Source organism: Canis lupus, chromosome 15 (genome assembly GCF_003254725.2).
Source record: "Canis lupus dingo isolate Sandy chromosome 15, ASM325472v2, whole genome shotgun sequence".
NCBI classification, from domain to species: domain Eukaryota; kingdom Metazoa; phylum Chordata; class Mammalia; order Carnivora; family Canidae; genus Canis; species Canis lupus.
This window is the reverse complement of record NC_064257.1, coordinates 52,006,443-52,025,446: the sequence shown is the minus strand read 5'-3', so window position 1 is coordinate 52,025,446 and position 19,004 is coordinate 52,006,443. Positions and strand designations below refer to the sequence as shown.

Here is a 19,004-nt window from a genome sequence, read left to right as displayed (position 1 = left end):
TCAGTCCACTCGCAGCCATCACAATCGGGATTAGTCAGTAAGGTTAAGAGTAACGAGTCCGAAATAAAAGTTAGGGCTGGAGACAGTGAGGACCAAATTACTTTCTTACCTCTGATGACGGGCCTCCTATTTGAGATTAAATCAGAAAAGCTAATGAATAAATGGATGGGAAGCCTTCATCCAGCTGTCCACACCATTGTGTTTTCTTTGACCTCTGATCAGAATTGTTCTTCTTAGTCCTCTTGTATTTAGAATTATTGAATTAAATTTGACTGTTATCTTAATAGACCTTAACACTCCAAAAAATCAATTTATTAAATCTTGCTCATAAAGACGACTAGAAATACTGCTGGCAGTACCACAAGCATATGGAATCCATAAACATTCAGGTAGGTATACATATCAAGACGACTGAAACAATGGTTGGGACCTACACTGTGACATGTGTAAAGGACATAAAGTCTAAATTGAGAAAGGAGCTAAACATTACCCATAGAATAGGAAGGAGAAAGAGAAAAGGAAAAGATGACAGTTAAGAAACCATTGAATTGGGGATCCCTGGGTGGCTCAGCAGTTTGGTGCCTGCCTTTGGCCCAGGGCACGATCCTGGAGTCCCGGGATCGAGTCCTGCATCGGGCTCCCGGCATGGAGCCTGCTTCTCCCTCTGCCTGTGTTTCTGCCTCTCTCTCTCTCTCTATCATAAATAAATAAATAAATAAATAAATAAATAAATAAATAAATAAATAAATAAATAAATAAATCTTTAAAAAAAAGGGAACTATTGAATTTGATTAGATACAACTAACCTACACTTGGATTTCCTAAGCTGCTGTGAATAACAGTGACAAGGTGCACAACATATTGATTGACATTTCAAGCTGACCAGAGCTTTGCCTGGACCTAAATTCAGTTCAGACTGTTGGATCATATCATAGGCACCAGAAGGTGTTTTTTTTCTTTTTGCTTTTGAATTCCAGTGGTTTTAAAAGACTGTAAATCCGTTGATTAGTGCTAGTGTGGCCTTGATATAAATTAATTAATAAATAATGTTTTATAGCTTCCAGCATTATTTCCTCCCAAATATGTGTTCAATTTTTAATTTTATTTTCAAATTTAAAAATATGTGCCTATTGGAAGTTTAAATTTTCTGTGGGTTATTCAGATCCTATCAGTGGGTATCACTTGACATCCTGAATGAATTATTTTTTATCATAAATTTTCATCATCCTAAACTAATTTTTACATTTAAATATTCTTTTAAGAAAATAAAAAGCTAAGGGACACCTGGGTGGCTCAGTCAGTTAAGCATCTGCCTTCGGCTCAGGTCATGATCCTGGGGTCCTGAGATTGAGCTCCATGTAGGGCTCTCTGCTTCTCCTTCTCCCTCTCTCTATCTCTAATACTAACAAATAAATAAAATCTTAAAAAATAAAATAAAATCTTTCAAAAAGTTGAAACAAATGACTCTAATGTATTTATATTTATTTAACGTTTCTTTCTTGGAAAGCCCACAGGTTTGAATTTTGGTTAACATTGCCTTCATCTACTAACAACATTAAATTTAACATCAACTGCTTAAAATAATATATAGTTCAGTACATAGTTTCCATTTGAAAAGCAGATCCTTCATAGGTAAAGTTTCTTTAAGAGTTGGTCATGATATGTGCACTTAAAGAAAGAGTCACTCTCCAGGATACCATTTGTCTGTAAGAGAGAGGCTGCCCGTATAGCAACATGAAAGAAAGAGTTGAAATCCAAGTGATTCCCCTCTTTTTACTCTTGCCATTGTTCCTCTTCAACCCAGATGAGGAGAAATCTAACTGTCCTGAATTTTTTGAAGTGAAAAATCAACCACTTGCTTGTTTCAATCCATTAAGTAATTTAAATGAACCTTCCAGAAGCCAGCATTTATTTCTTGTTTCACTCCCAGTGCTTTGGGTATCCTGAGGTCACGATTCCCAGTGTGGACAATTCACAACTTCGTGCATTTCCTGTAGTGGCTAAGAGGGGAAGAAAATGAAATTATGAATTGTATTGATACTGTGATTAAAAGTAAAAACTCAGACCTTAAAGAGCTTGAGATAAAATTAAAACATGATGATCCATAGGGGCATTCTAAGTAGTCAATTATCTATATTTAATTTTGTATCATAAACAAACCTGATTCTGATGGTTCAGAGGACAGCCCCTTCTTCTAGCCTTTTGGCAATTGATCCATTAAATTTTAGCTCTTACTCTTGGTAAGCTGGGCACATATATGTAGAGTATGGTGTGATGGAAGTTAGTGTAGCTACATGGGTCACACTCACAGTATAGGAGCTCTCTTTCTCCTCCTAAAAGTGGAGGGGATAAGGATTTCCTCGCAGGGCTCCTGTAAGGATTAAATGAAGTCATAGAATATGCTAGTCATTTTTTTTATTCTTTTTATGGCTATCCTCCTTCTGTCTCAAATCCTTTATAGAATTCTCTAAATTTCACCAAGTGTAAATTCTTACCAGAGCAACCAGTTATTACACAACAATTCTGTAACAATGGTAAAATACTTAGAATTTTTTAAAGCCCTACCATTCCATTCTGCTCCATTCTCTCTCCAAACAAGATAACAATTAGACTTTCCAAGGTGACAAAATTCTCATAATTTTAGAAGAGTTCCCATAATCTATGTTATCAATGACTTTGGGACAGGCCCCAACATATACATTTTTATGATCATGAAAAAAAAAAAAAAGAGAGAAGCAATTATTCCCTGTCATCCCTTTTTCATTATTTTATTTAAGGCCAGTCTTCTATGTGGAATGAAACTCATTGGAATGAATGCTATCTAACCGTTTCCAAACAGTATGGAATTTCATCACCTTACCTAAGACTAAGATAGCTTTGGAGGAGATAGAGAAGACTGCCTTAGGCAGGGTCAGCCGGCTCAGAAGAAGATAAACATCTCAGAGCACTTGGGTGTCCCAGTTGGTTAAGCCTCAGCTCTTGTTTTTGGCTCAGGTCATAATCTCAGGGTCATGAGATTGAGCCGCCAAGTCAGGCCCAGTCTTGAGGTCCATGCTCAGGGGGGAGTCTGCTTGAGATTCTCTCCCTCCCCCTACTTCCCTCTGTCTGTCTCTCTCAAATAAATAAAAATAAATCTTTTTAAAAAAGAAGGAGTGCTGATGGCTCAGTTAAGTGTCTGCCTCTGGCTCACGTTGTGATCTCAGGGTCCTGGGATCAAGGCCATGTTGGGCTCCCTGCTCAGTTGGGGGGAGGGCGCTGCTTTCCCCTTTCCCTCTGCTGCTCCCCCTGCTTGTGCTTGCTCTCTCTCTTTCCCTATCAAATAAATAAATAAATAAATAAATAAAATCTTTAAATTTTTTTTAATTAAAAAAAAGATAAACACCTCATAAGCCAGCTTTCATCTTTGCATATTAACCCCAGTCTCATATCTGGGCCTCAGCCATTATAGGCTCAAGGCCTTATCTTATTAACAAACTGAGGAGTTCTTCTCCCAGGATTTGGACTTACTAACCAATATAAAGGAGACTGATGTGTAGATCAGAATGTCAGTTTTTGATTGCCATGTGGATGACGATGATCATGCCAGGATAACTTGGTCTCTCTTTCTAGGAGAAAGGACACAGGAAGCCAAGCTCATAATCAGAAAATTGTTTTTTAATCCTAAACAGTTGAAGAGGCTCTCATGAGCTTTTTAGTGCAATGTTAATGGCCTCTAAATTACCAAAAAAGTGATAAAACAGCTGACTTTGGATGTCTTGTGAAAGCTGGGGAGAGATCTGAGTTAGGAGGGTACTATGGTAATCCACATGTAGAGATACCTGGGGAGCTTTTAAAAATTACTGCTACCCAGACATCCCTAGCCCCAAGCAATTAAATGAGATTCTTGAAGATACATCAGACATTGTGAATTGGTAAAAACTCCCATGTAATTATGCATGCAAGCCAAGGGTAGGGGTGGAGAGAGGGCCTGGAAGAAATCCAAAGTAATGATAATATCTTACAGAGGTTGAAGTAATGCATCTGCCAAGGAGACTGAGGTGGATGGGCTAGCATGTGCACCCGTGACAATTCCTTGGAGGGTTGTGGTAGGGGAGCAGGAAAGTGACACATTTAAGAAGCAGGAAGTGGCCAACAACTTCTGATTTGCAGCAGAGATTAGGTAAGATAAGGTCTAAAAGGTGACAACTAGCTCAGTTGGAGGTCTGTTCCCAAAGCAGAAGTGCATGAGGTGGTGGGCTGTCACCCAGCGCTCAAAGAACCTCTCATCCATGGAACTGAGGAGTATTGCCTGAGATGATCTGAGGATGCCACCTCGGTATAAGGAGGTGAGAACACAGTAAAAAGGAAGGCCTGTCTGAAAAGATAAGTCCATGCATCAAATATAAAAGACAAGACAGTAAGAGAAAATGACACAATTGGCAACATAAGAAGGTGGGAGAGTCCAGAAAGGAAGCTCTGAAAAATAAGTTTGCTTTGGTGAAACCGTTCAGGATTTGGCCAAGAAGAGAGACCAAGAGCTGAGACCACCTAAATGCACTCCAGAGTCATCTGTGGCTGCTTACAGAAACTGTGTGCAGCCAAATAGAATTTAGCAACTTTGGAGAGGATGGTAAACAGTAGGGAGAATGAAGTGTCTAGAACTTTATTTTAGAAGCCAAAATACAGTGAAATGTAGAGCAAAGTGGGGGTGGCGAGTTCAGTCTGTTTTCACAAGGCTTGGCCATGAAGGGTGACAAAGGAACGTGCCAATAACTTGAGGAGCCCTGAGGATCAGAGGGGCATTTTGTTTTGTTTTTGAAAGCTGGAAGAGATTTGGATATTTGTGATTATAGCACTGTGAGGTTTACCAAGATACGTCATTTATATTTGAGTACAAACCAGAATAAAACACTTAGAAATATCAGAATTTCCTTTCTTTCCTTTTTGTTTTCAATTAGCATCTATCATTTCTGGATGTTGAACCCTGGTTTCGGATTCATGTATTTTAAGGTCAGCAATACATCTCCCTAAAGCTATGACAATCAAATGGAATCATTAAAATAGTTTATTAGAGTAATCATTATGTGGCAGCTAAAAACATCTTAAAAGGCATTTCTTTAATCTAAGTAAAGCATATTTTTAAGATTTTTTTTTTGAGGCATTTGTGTTGTTTCTTGAAGTAATTGGAAATATGCTGGGTATCTAACAACCAAAGTCGAGAATCATTTGTTTGGAAAAATTGTGCAACCTTTCTTTCTGGACATGTGCAGGCTCTGGATTCAGGCTGGCTTGGGAGCTGCAAAGGAGAAAAAGGATAGCCCTTGAAAATGATGGGAATTTGAAGTCTGGTCAGCAACCTAGGGATGCAGACTAGACAGGGAATCACTGGCAAATTAGGGGAGATTTAGCAGCATCGGGTCCACAGACAAGATTTGGAGTCTGATCCAATATTGAAGCAACACTGAAAACTCTCAAGCTCATGCTTTAAATAAATAAAATCTTCTGTAAAGCACAGAATTAGAGAGGTTGTAGGAACGTCAAGGGATCACTTCAGCACCCACCTATCCCTGAGTTGCTATGAGTGAATTTCAAACGATTGAATCCATTTATAGATAATCCTTCTTTTAAAATATTTGGCCACTAAAATCTGTAATCCCATTAAAAATACATTTCAGACTTAATTTTGTTTACTTCTCATTTCATGTATTAATTCTCTGCTGGCTTTCTTCCACATCTCTCTTTTCCTAAAGCTCACGAAAGGTCAATAAGCACTTTGTGTAGCTTCCTCTATTATTTCCTCAGGTGTTCGCAAAAGCAAATGTGTTCAAGATTGCAAACCATTTACGTTTTAAAACATGGTTTTCATCTGTTCACAGATTATGGAAAATTATTTATTTTGAGATTTTCCATGCTTTGTCTCATCTCAGGGGTGAATTGTTTGGAAAGCTTTAGTAACATATGTTCCGTCATTTTTTGATGATGGGAAGGTGGGACGGAAAAAAATCAACTTTTCTTCCTTTTATTCATTGTGGTAAGAAATTCATAACAAGATTTACCATCATAAGTAGCCATTTTTAAGTGCACTGTACAGAAGTGATAACTTCATCGTTGTGCAATGGATTTCTAGAGCATTTTCATCTTTCAAAACTAAAACTCTATACTCACTGAACGACAGATCTTTCCTCTTCCTCCAGCCCCCTCAATCGCCATTCTACTTTCTGCTTCTAAGTGTAGGGCTACTTTAGATACCTCATATAAGTGGAGTAATGAAGTATTGTCTTTTTGTAACTGAGTTATTGATGAAATCAAGGTTCATCAGTGCCTATAACAGGATTTCCTTATTTTAAAAAAATATTTATTTATTTGAGAAAAAGAGGGTGCATGACCTGGATTGGAGGAGGTGGGGGAGGGATAGAGGGAGAGAGAGAGAGAGAATCTCAAGCAGACTCCTGGCTGAGGGCAAAGCCCAAGACTCTGAGATCATGACCTGAGCCAAAATCAAAAGTAGGATGCTTTACCAACTGAGCCACTCAGGCACCCCAGGATTTCCTTCTTTTTAAAGACTGAATAATACTTTACTATATGTGTATACCACATTTCTTTATCCACTCATCCATCCATCAAAGGACATTTAGGTTATTGCTATCTCTTGGCTATTATAAGAAATATTGCAGTGAACATGGATGTGCTGACATCTCTTTGAGAGCCTATTTTCAGTTCTCTGGATATATACCCAGTGGGATTTCTGGATCATATGACAGCTCTAATTTTAATTTTTAGAGGAACTTTTATATTGTGTTCCATACTGGGTACATCATTTTGTAACACCTACCAACAGTGTCCAAAGATTCCAATTTCTTCATATCTTTACCAATACTTGTTATTTTCTTGTTTTTATTTTTCTTTTATAGTGGCCATCCTAACTGATGTGAAGTGATACCTCATTGTGGTTTTGATTTGCATTTCCCTGATGATGAGTGATGTTAAGCATCTTTTTAAAAACCCGTTGGTCATTTTTTTTGTTTTCTTTGGGGGAATGTCTATTCAAGTCCTTTGTTCATTAAAAAAAATTTTTTTTGCTCTTGAGTTGTAGGAGTACCTTGTGTATTTTGTAGATTAATTCATTATCACATGCACAGTTTGCAAATATTTTTCATAGGTTTTCTTTTCATAGGTTGAAAACCCCCTTTTCATAGGTTGACTTTTCACTCTGTTGATGGTTTGTTTTATTGTGTGGAAACTTTTCATTTTGATGTAGTCCCATTCATCTGTTTTTTTGCTTTTGCTACCTGTATTTTTACTGTGATATCCAATAAATTATTGCCAAATCCAAGGTCATGAAGCTTTCCCCCTGAAACTTCTCTTCTAGGATATTTACAGTTTCATGTCTTACATTTAGGTCTTTAATCCATTTTGACTTAATTTTTGAATATGTGGTAAAGTAAAAGTCCAAATACATTCTTTTGAATGTGGATATACAATACAATTTGTTAAAGAGACTAACCTATCCCCACTGTGTAGCATTGGCACCTTTGCCAAGATCATTTGAAAATATGCATGATGGTTTTTTTCTGGAATCTCTATTCTGTTCCATTGGTCTCTAAATATCTTAATACCAAGATTGTTTTGATTACTGTAAGTCTGTACTGTTGAAGTTAGTAAGTGTGAAGCCTCCAGCTTTCTTTTCCTTAGGATTGTTTTGGCTGTTAGAGTCATTTAAGATTCCATATGAGTTTTAAAAGTTTTTTTTCTATTTCTGTAAAAAATGCCTTGGAAAAAAAAATGCCTTGGGATTTTGATATGGATTGCACTGATTCTATAGATTGTTTTGGGTGGTGTGAACATTTCAATAATAGTGAGTCTTCTACTCCATGAACACAATATTTTTCCATTTCACTTCCTTGATTAAGTTTATCTTAATTTTTTTCCATGCTACTGTAAATGGGATTGTTTTCCTAATTTCTTTTCTAGATCATGCACTGTTAGTGCATAGAAACACAACTGATTTTTTTTTTCACAACTGATTTTTGTGTGGTGATTTTGTATTCTACAACTTTGCTGGATTCATTTATCAGTTCTAGCAGTGTGAGTGTGTGAGTGTGTGTGTGTCCATGTGTATGTGTGTGTGAGTAATCTATAGCATTTTCTATGTATATAAGATCATGTCACTAAATACAAGAATCATTTTATCCTTTTCTTTTTTTTTTTTTTTCCAATTTTGGTGCTTTTAATTTCAAAGCCTGATTTCTCTGGCTAGGACTTTCAGTACTATGCTGCATAGAAGTGGTGAAAGTGGGCATCCTTGCCTTATTCTTGGATGAAAAGCCTTTTGCTCTCACTGTTGAGTAGGTTGTTAGAGCTATGGGCTCTTCTTCTATGGCCTTTATTTATGATGTATGCTAATTGCCTTATGTTCCTAGTTTACTGAGTGTGTTTATCATGAGTGTGTTGAATTTTGCCAAATTCTTTTTCTGCATGTATTGAGATGTATTGAGGTGATTTTTATACTTTATTCTGTTAAGGTGCATTGATTGATTGAATTTCATACATTAAACATTGAACCATCATTGCATCCCAGGAATAAATCCTATACTGTTATGACTTACGATCCTTTTAATGTACGGTTTACTAGTATTGAATTGAGGATCTTTGCATCTAGATTATAGGTTCCTTGTGGTGTCTCTCGTTTTGGTATCAGAGTAATGCTGGCCTTATAAAATAAATTTGCAAGTGTTGTCTTCAATTTTTGGAAGAGTTTGAGAAAGATTGGTGTTAATCTTTAATGAAAGATTGGTTTTCACCAGTGAAACCATCTGGTTCTCTTTATGGGAAGGTTTTTGATTATTGATTCAATCTCCTTACCATTTATATATTTATTCAGATTTTTCTCTTTCTTCAGATTTAATAGAATGTGTGTGTCCAGAAATGTATTCTTTTCTCCTAGGTTGTCTTATTTGTTGGTGTGTCATTGTTTGTAGTAGTCTCATGATATTTTTTATTTCTGTGGCATCATTTGTAGTATCTCCTTTTTCATTTCTGATATTTGTAATTTGAGGCTTCTTACCTTTTTTATCGAGGCTAAGAATTTGTCAATTTTGCTGATTTAAAAAAATTCTTAGTTTTACTGATTTTTTTCCTCTTGTTTTTTTCCTCTCTATTCCACTTATCTCTGTTCTAATATTTATTATTTTTTTCTTTCTGCTAACTTTGGTTTTAGTTTGTTCCTTTTTTTAGTTTCTTGAGGTGTAAAGTTAAGTTATTGATTTGCAGTCTTTCTTTTTCTTCCTTTTTTTTCAAAGATCTATTTAACAGAGAGAGAGAGAGAAGGAGGGAAGAAGAGAGGGAGGGAGATCTAGAGGGAGAGAGAGAGAGAGAGAATCCTCAAGTAGACTCCCCGTTGAACACAGAGCCAGATGTGGGGCTCGATCCCAGGACCTTGAGATCATGACCTGAGCTAAAATCAAGAGTTGGTTCCTTAACCAACTGAGCCACCCAGGTGCCTCTCTTTCTTCTTTTTTTAATGTAGACATTTATGGCTATAAAAGTCCCTCTTAGTATTGCTTTTGCTATAGCCCACGTTTGGTATGTTGTGCTTTTGTTTCATTTGTCTCAAGATAATATCTAATTACCTTATAGATTTCTTCCTTGGCCTACTAATTGTTTAAGAGTGTGTTATTTAATTTCCATGTGTTATGAGTATTCCAGTTTTCCATTGCTATTGATCTCTACTTTCATTCCATCGTAGAAAAGATACTTGGTATGATTTTAATATTATTAAATTTGTTAACAGTAGTGTGGTGCCCTAATATGTAATCTATCCTGTAGAGTGTTCCATGTGCACTTCAGGATATATATGGGAATGTGTAATATACTTGGGAATGTGTATTCTACTTTTGTTGGGCGGAGGGTTCTGTGTATGTCTGTTAGGTCCAATTAATCTATAATATTATTCAAGTTCTCTGTTATCTTATTGATCTTTTGTCTGGTTGACCTATCCATTATTGAAAGTGAGGTATTGAAATCTTCTACTATTACTGTGTTACTATCTATTTCTCCCTTCAATTCTGTCAGCGTTTTCTTTATATATTTTGATGCTCTGCTGTTAGTTGCACATATATTTATAATTTCTTGATTTTCCTGGTGAAAAAAAAAAAACCTTTTATATAACTCTGTCTTTATCTCATGACAGTTTTTGACTTAAACTCTATTTTGTCTGATGTAAGTATAACCACCTTTGTTGTCTCTTGGATACTATTTGCATGGAATATCTCTTTCCATCTTTCCTCCTGCAACCTATGTCTGTCTGTATATCTAACATGAGTTTCTTGGTGGCAGTTTGTACTTGGATCTTGGTTTTTTTAATCCATTCAGCCATTCCATGATTCTTTTTTTTATATTTTATTTATTCAAGAGAGACAGAGACAGAGATAGAGAGAGAGAGAGAGAGAGATTGGCAGAGACACAGGCAGAGGGAGAAGCAGGCTCCATGCAGGGAGCCTGATGTGGGACTCAATCCTGGGTCTCCAGGATCAGGCCCTGGGCTGAAGGCGGCGCTAAATCGCTGAGCCATCCAAGCTGCCCCATTCCATGATTCTTGATTGGAGAATTTCATTGATTTACATGTTTAAAAATTACTGACAAGAAAGGACTTATTACTGCCATTTTTAAATTGTTTTCTGTATGTTTCTGATCTTATTCTTCTTTTCTTCTCTTGCTGCCTTCCCTTGTGTTTCATTGGTTTTTCATAGTGACATGTTTTGAGACACTTCTTATTTCCTTTTGCATTTCTTCCATAGGTATTTTCTTTGTGGTTACCATGGGGATTACATAACACATCTTATAGTTTTAACAATCTATTTTAAACTAGTAACAACTTAGCTTCAATTACATTTAAAAAATCTGTTCCTTTCCCACTTCATGTTACTGATTTCATAAATTACATCTTTTTATATTTTTATCTATTCACATAGTTTTATAGTTATATTATGCTTTTATCTCTTAAATTTTATACCAGAATTAAAAGTGATTTATATACCATCATTACAGTGTTGTGAGATTTGTTTGCTATTTGTCTATATATTTACCTTTACCAGAAAGCTTCATATTTCCATATGCTTTCACATTGTTAATAGTCTCCTTTCTCAACTGGAAACATTTAGCATTTCTTGTCAGACAGGTTTCGTGGTGATGAACTCTCTCAGCTTTTTTTTTTTTTTTTTTTTTTAATCTGAGAAGATCTTTATTTCTTTCCCATCTCTGAAGGGCAGTTTTTCTGGATATAGTATTCTTGGTGGCAGGTTTTTTTCTTTCAGCCCTTTGAATATATCATACCACTCCCTTCTAGTCTGGAGTTTTCATAAAGGCTTTTTGAGCCATATACTATCGTTTTTCATTCAGTGTCTATAGAGGATGAGGATGAGGACTTTATTCAGCCATCTTGCTATGTCACTCCCAACTTTCTTTCTTAAATGACTGAAATATGTTCAGCATTTCAGTGGCAGGATGATTCAAAACCATCCGAATGCTTTAAAAAATATGAAGTCAATAATCAATAAGAAAATACTTTTGTTGCTTAGATATGACAGAAGTAAAACTCTAGAAGTACTTACTCATGAACAGCTCTGAATAGAATGTTTTTATTATTATTTTACCTAAATACTTCCATGAATATTGATTTTTATAACATTAATCTTTGCATAATTCTGCTATTAAATAGTTCACTGCTGCTGTAGATATTATTAATTTTTCAACTGCATTTTTGTAAAGAAGAAAAAAACAAGAACATTGAATGTATTATACTTTTTCATGCAATGTTAGGCTTAAATTCATAAAAGCTGAAAATGTAAATGTTTTTATGTTTCACTTGGTTCAAGGGAATTAGAGGTACAGTGTTGGTTTTCATTTTATCATTTCTACCTTGGTATGAAATGAGCAGTAATTGCAAATCTTCTCTAGATGCCCAGAGATGACTTTTATTTAAAATGTGCACATGGCACCTGGGTGGCTCAGTCAGTTGGGTATCTAACTCTTGATTTCAACTTACGTCATGATCTCAGGGTTGTGAGATCAAGGTCCTCATCAGGCTCCATGCTCAGTGGGAGTCTGCTTGAGATTCTCTCTCTCCTTCTCCCTCTTCCCCTCCCCTAGCTTGTGTGCTTTCTCTGTCTCTCAAATACAGACAGACAGACAGACAGACATAAAATGTGCACAATAAGCTGTGGTGTCTGGCTGGCTCAGTTTGTGGAGTGTGCAACTCTTGATCTCAGGGTTGTGCTTTTTAAGCCCCATGTTGGATGTCGATATTACTTAAAAATAAAATCTTTAATAAATAAAGTAAAATGTGCATGATAAGCCAAGACCTAGAAGGATTCAAGGCCCTTCAGTTATTTCCTCTTTCGGGGGACAGTCTCAAATTTAAACTTCATCTGAGTAAGAACATATATAAACATTTGCAGTTCTTTGCTGACTTTAGCATCTAGTATGAAGTATTTTGAATGAAATTCTGTGTGTGCTACAATTTTACTTGATATTATGAACATTTTATTTGCAATAAAGATAAGATTGTTCCTTTTATGAGGGAGTCCATATGTGATTCTTCTTTACAATTCTGTGCTCATCTTTGTCTTTTACTTGCAAGCAATCTCCATGTTTTCTTTTGTAATCAGGCATATAATTAAAGCATCCTAAGTGTGGAGAAAAGACCATCAGCAAGATTGTACCTCTTGCCTGCATAGCTATTTCTCTTTTCTTACCGCCATTCTTAAGAATATATGACAAGCCAGTTGAAATAAAATTTCCTGTGTTTAAAAACTAAATTGTATCAGGAAGCACAGAATTGTGATTGAGCACTAAAGATAAAACACACTGCACTACTGTGAAGGCATATTCCTAGGAACATGTAAGGCATTTTTGTATTAACAATATGTCTCCTAAAATGTAACAAAATAAACGTTGGATTATAATGCAACTTGAAAGATCCTCAACATGTGCAGCAACTTGATTCCACCATGATTAATTAAAATTCTTTACATTGTCACTAAATGATTTCATATCTGGCTTGAAAAGAACCACCATTTGGAAGCCTCAATAAATGATTTTAAAACTGTCACAGTTTATGTTAAACATAACGTTTTTAAAGAGAGTAATATATCCAGCTTTGGTTTTCCCGTTCTTTTTACATATTGAATTCTTTTTTATGCCTTTTCTCAGTAAATTTTCAGTTTTGTGAGCAGTACCACATACGTGTTTCCTTTAATGCGTATGGTGATCATGGCATTTGTCTTTGAATGTTGAATGTTGCAAAGGCTCCTGGGGAAAATATTATGTGTGCTAGGGCCTTTTCTTTCTTCTCTTCTTTTTAGTGAAACCCTTGTAAGTATCCAGAAAAAAAAAATGTATCTATTGATTTGTTCTAGTTTAGGGATTGTTTTTACTGTAACCTATAGCAGGATGGCTTTTGAGTTTGTTCCCTGGAGCTTGCACAGTAGGAATCAGTGTGGAAGCCCAGCAGAGGTCTTGAATAGATGTTATTTATTTTTTTTAACAACTGCAAATCCCACTATCAGGTAGTGTATTATAGCAGGGAGCTATTTTTAAAATTAATTTAATTTATTTTTTAAAGATCTATTTATTTATTTCAGTGAGAGAGCACAGTGTGGAGGGGCAGAGGAGAGGAAGAGAGATATTTAAGCAGATTCCATGCTGAGCACGGAACCCAACATGGGGCTTGATCTCACACCCTGAGATCAGACCTAAGCCAAAACTAAGAGTCAGACCGACTACACCACTCAAGTGCCTCTGATTTTTAAAAAATAATTGCTGCTGCTTTATAAGGGCCCTGTAGGCAGAGTGGCATTCTCAACCCTCTCAGGCTAGAACACTTAAGTGAGCATCTCCACCCCTTACTTCCTCTGTCTCCTCTATTACCTCCTTTCTTCTCAACCTTATTGAGCACCTATTATATACAAAGGAACAAACTTTTGATACACAGAACAATATGATTGATTCTCAAAAAAGCATGCTAAGCATAAGAAGGCAGGCACTCTGTGATTTTCAAGTATATGAAATTTTAGAAGCAAAACTAATCTAAAGTTGCAGAAATATACAAAACACAAATATATAGAGAATCTCCTGTGCTTTCATGGAATTTAGTCCAACTTAGTAGGAAGATAAGATCGGTCTTCAAGTATGTCCAGTAAAGTCCATGGATGATAAATATGTACCACAGTCTAAGTGCTGGAGGCTGATAACAAAAGAGAGATTCGTCTTCTCTATCAGAGATGGTTAAATGAGCAGACTCAGGTCAGGCCACAGCTGTGTTTTGTTCAACCCATATGATGGCTTATGTTTGTCCTCTGAATGAAATTATTTTCTGACACTTATGAACTGGGAGATTTCACATGAAAATAAATATGAATGTTTTAGCATCCCTTGAAAAGACCTGAATTTCAAGCATCTTAAAGCCGGTTTCCTTCCCTACTGGCAGTGATGAGTTGAAGCTAAGTGTCTCAAGCACATCAGACAGTCTCTGGCTCCTTCATTTGTCTGTACTTCTCACTTTTACCCAAAGGCATCTGAATTAGTGATCCCTGCTCTGTACTCATGTCTGACACCATGTCAACACTTGTGTTCCTATCTAATGTTTCCTTTTACTTTTCCTCTTGTGCCTTTCTGACACCATCCTAAATCAGGCTCCCACTGCTGCACACTCAGCAGCCAGAGAGCCTCCTACAGAGCCTACCTCTTTCCCATCTCCCACTTAGGACAACGTGCATACCTTTGCCAATAGGTGGCATTTCACCAGGCAGCATGACAGTAAGAGGAGAGGCAGGGGCCACTATCTGAATAGGCGTCCAAGTAGATGCTGTAAGTTACAGGCCAAAGATAAAAGGATTAGGACTAGTAAAGAACTATGAGAAAGTTTCTCAGAAGTGGTAGGTAAATAGTGAACGAAAGCCAAGAACAAAGATCTGAAAAAAGAGTGAAAATGACCAATAAGCACATGAAAAGATTCACATCATTAGACATCAGTGAAATTAAAATTAAAACCACACATCCACTGGAATGACTAAAATTTAAAAGACTGACAATACCAGTGGATGTGGAGCAGCTAGAATCCTCATATATTGCTAACAGGATGTAAAACAGTATAGCACCATTTTGGAAAGCAGTTTGACAGTTTTTTGTAAAGTTAAACATGAGTAAACATTCACTACAGGTGTTAACCCATGAAGAATGAAAAGATGTGTCCACACAAACATTGATACATGGATGTTCATAGCAGCTTTGTTCATAATAGCCCCAAACTGAAAACAATCCAAATGTCCATATGTGGAAAAATGGATCAACACATGATGGTATGTCCATTCAGTAGAACACACTCTACAATAGAAATGGAATGAGCTCTTAATACACAGAATAACATGCTTAATTCCTAAAAAAAATAATGCTTTTCAAAAGAGGAACTATATAATTTTTATGTGTATAAAATTTTAGAGGCAAAACAAAGTAATAGAAAGTAAATCAGTGATTGCTTAGGAGGTGAATAGCAAAAGGCATGAGATATTACACACGAAGACCACAAAGTGCTAACCTAGAGCCCGAATAGATTCTTGAGAACCTTCCAGTGAAATCTCAGTTCTCATCGCACCAATTGTCTTGTTGCTTCTATTAGTGCTTGCTAATTCTTCTATCATGCTGGTCATCAGTCTGTTCTCTGTACCTTGAAATGATATATGTCTGCCTCTTACACATTAAAAAAAAAAAAAAAAGTGTTTCCTATCACGTGACCTTGTTTTTTTTCTTCCCGGGTACTTGGCACATCTGAAATCTACTCTGAATATGTATTTGTCTAATGGTTTCTTGTCTGTCTCCTTCTTTTAGTTAATAATCACCATCAGGTAGAGATCTTTCCCAACTTGTTTGTCACTCTCTCTGTAGCACCTAGCATGGGATCTGGCTTACTGAAGACACTCAATGACTACTCACTGAATGAACAAATGAAAATGTAGTAAGCAAATAATAAATACCCAGTGTTTGCTCTTGTTTTTGCCTGTAATTTTCTTTTCCTAAAGTTATTTCTCTTTTTACCTAATTTTTTACAGGTACTTCTGTTGTGACTGTAAAAGCTGTCGCTCCTGACCCAATACAAGACAACATTAAATATTCCATTTTTAGTGGAAATGAAGATGGGGTTTTTTCCCTGTGCTCCAACTCAGGTGATCCTTCTCTCTCCTGTAATAGCTTCATTTTCTGCTACATTTAATGTTACTAGTAAGAAATACTTCTGCAAAAGAAACTCAAAATTTGAAAGGTAGAAAACTGAGAAGTACATCATTTGAAAGGCAAATAAGAAACAATTTTTTGTAGTAGCTGATGAGAAATCATGGGAAATCAAGACTACTTTTTGTTTGCAAGTACTAAGAATCCTGTTCTTCACATTTCCAAATTAGGCAGTACCTAGCCTACCCTTTGAATTTTTGAAGATAAATTGGTTTCCACTTATAATTTATTCATCTATTTGGGAAAATGAGAGATATAGTAGGAAGACCATCAATATTGAGCTTGAATTGAAAATAACCACACACGTCTAGCTGGAGGGCATTTTCATCATGAGATTCTTCTAATTCGCCACTGAATGTCAACAATGCAACAAAAAAAGGACAGCTGGAAAGGTTTCTGTGTGGTGGTAAAGAAATTACTTCCAAATACAGCATGTATTAAATTTAACTTTAATAAGACCATTATTGTGTTTTAAATGAATACCAATTGATTATTTGAAACATACTTTTTTGACTAACAACTATGTAGTAGATACATATCTACTGCTCCATTGTCAAACCTCAAGAAGAATGTTTTTAATAATCTCTATATTACCATACAACTGCCTTATTTAATCTGTACTACAGGCACATGGGAAGAATTGAGAGGGGATAATTTCTCAAGCAAATGCCTTCTCATCCTGGTAGTGTTACGACTTTTTGGTCCACACCGTCTTTGGTCAGCAACATTTCTGAGGTAGCCAGGTAGCTCTTCATCTTTTCACCCCATCATTTGGTTATGGCGGGACAAGCGGGACATTTGTGAACACCCTCAAGCCTTAGGCCCCTAGCAGTCCAGGTGTCTGAAGGTCCTGGGAAAGGAGCTGAGATTAGAACATTTAGGAAGAAGGAGAGTAGCAGAGTTTGTGCAATTTCCCAGACTACCCATACCCCTCTGCCACCTCACCCTTGAACACAGCCCAGACTTGGCCTTATTTCTTCTGGAATCTCTCATTAAAATTCAGGTAAAATAGTTAGTCCAAAAGGATCTTCCACAGAAAACTCTTTACTTTTCAATTAAGTATTTATTTATGTTGAGATTTATTTCACAAGTTTATTGTGAAACGGCTACAAGATGATATGCTAACACAGAGAAAACTGTTTCGAGGACATGTACTTGCCATCCATCTCCAGAGATGAGACATTACTAGAACCTCAGGAAGTCCTGCGTGTGTCCCTCCCCTGTCACATCTCTCTTCTTTTACCCAAGGCAATCCATAACCAGTAATCTGAATTTGGTATTGATCATTGCCTTGTGTTCATGATAGTTTTCAGACTGTGTTTGTTTTTGCTTGCTATAAACATTATGATAGAATCATGCTAATGTCCTCTTGTCTGTGACTCAATTCTTTTGCTCAACATTTTGACTGTAGTTTGTAGTACATAAGCACACTTTAAAGTACACACTTTTAAAGAGGAGTAGCAAAGAATGATATGTACCTGGTGCCTAGGACACAACCATTATCATCAGTGCTCCCTTTGAGTCCTTTTCCAATTGCTTCCTTTCTGTCCACTGCTCCAGGCTGACTCATGTCCCCTTTTCAGGGATAATCATTCCCTTGTGACTTAAATGCATTTCAGTATAATAAAAGTGTTTAATTTTGTTTATTTTTGAATTTCATTTAAATGGATTCATGATCTGTATATTTTATTGGGATTCAATTTTTTGTATTCAAAATGAGAATTCTTCATGTTAATGTGTGCAGATGGGTCTCCTGCATTTTCATTTCTTTATGGCCTTCTGTTTTAAGTCTATGTCACAACTGATTTATCCATTCCACTGTTGATGGACAGTGAGGATTTCCTGTCTGGGATATAATAGCAAGGGCTGTTAGGAACAACCTCATACGTGTCTTCTGGTGCATATGTGAGGAGTTCTGTAGGCCCCAGAGTCTAGGCTGGGCATATACATCAGAGGATGCATATGTTCAGCATTACAGATAGTGCCAAATTGTTTTATGAAGTGGTTTGTCCCACTTTACATTCCATCAGCACTGAATGAGAGCTATCACGGTTGTTTGCGTCCTACTTTCTATTGCCAATCTGGTGGGTGTGAAATGGTATCTCACTGTGGTTGAAATTCATAGTTCTTTATTACTAATGAATGTGAGCATTTTTTTCATAGCGTTTTGGCCATTCTTGTTTTCTCCCATATGAAATGCATGCTGATACACTTTGTCTATTTTTCTACTGGGTTGTTTGTGTTTCTCTTTCTGAGGTGTATGGATGTTTCATATATGTTATTAGAACTTATCCTTTCTGTTTTTTCATTGCAAATATTTTTTATAGTTTGTGACTTGTCTTTCACTCTCTCACTGGTACATTTTTATTTTGATGAGTTAGAATTAATCAGTCTTTTACTTTATAATTTTCCCGTTTTGTAAGTGAAGAAGCTCTTCACTACCCTGAGATCATGGAAATATTGTTACATTGTCTTTTAAAATTTTTAATAGTTTTCCTGTTTCACGTGTACATCTGTAGTGCACCTAGAATTTATTTTCCTGTTTTGCATGAGGTAGGAATAACTTTCCTTTGCTTTTTTTTCTCTTTCTCCTCCTCCTCCTCCTCCTCCTCCTCCTCCTCCTCCTCCTCCTCCTTCTTCTTCTTCTTCTTCTCATCCAAGAGGATTATCAGTGATTCCGGTGGCAATAACCTTCCCCTGTGACCTGAAATACCCCCATTATATATTGTTTCCTTCCTGTTTAC

The 19,004-nt window shown here is 36.4% G+C and overlaps 1 protein-coding gene and 1 long non-coding RNA gene across 2 annotated transcripts in view; one reads left to right on the top strand and one right to left on the bottom strand.

The window, feature by feature from the left end:
• Positions 1-17,630, top strand: part of DCHS2 (dachsous cadherin-related 2) — a 193,207-nt gene extending 175,577 nt beyond the window's left edge. The window contains exon 14 of the mRNA XM_035698787.2: positions 16,083-17,630. Coding sequence (XP_035554680.2) covers positions 16,083-16,243 — 161 coding nt within the window. The 3' untranslated portion in view covers positions 16,244-17,630. The remainder of the gene's footprint in view (positions 1-16,082) is intronic.
• Positions 1,466-2,483, bottom strand: LOC112654460 (uncharacterized). Its single transcript, XR_003133043.3, has 2 exons — positions 2,161-2,483; positions 1,466-2,000 (listed from the first exon to the last, which is right to left on the bottom strand). It is a non-coding gene; the product is annotated as an uncharacterized LOC112654460 (long non-coding RNA).
• Positions 17,631-19,004: the final 1,374 nt, after the last annotated feature.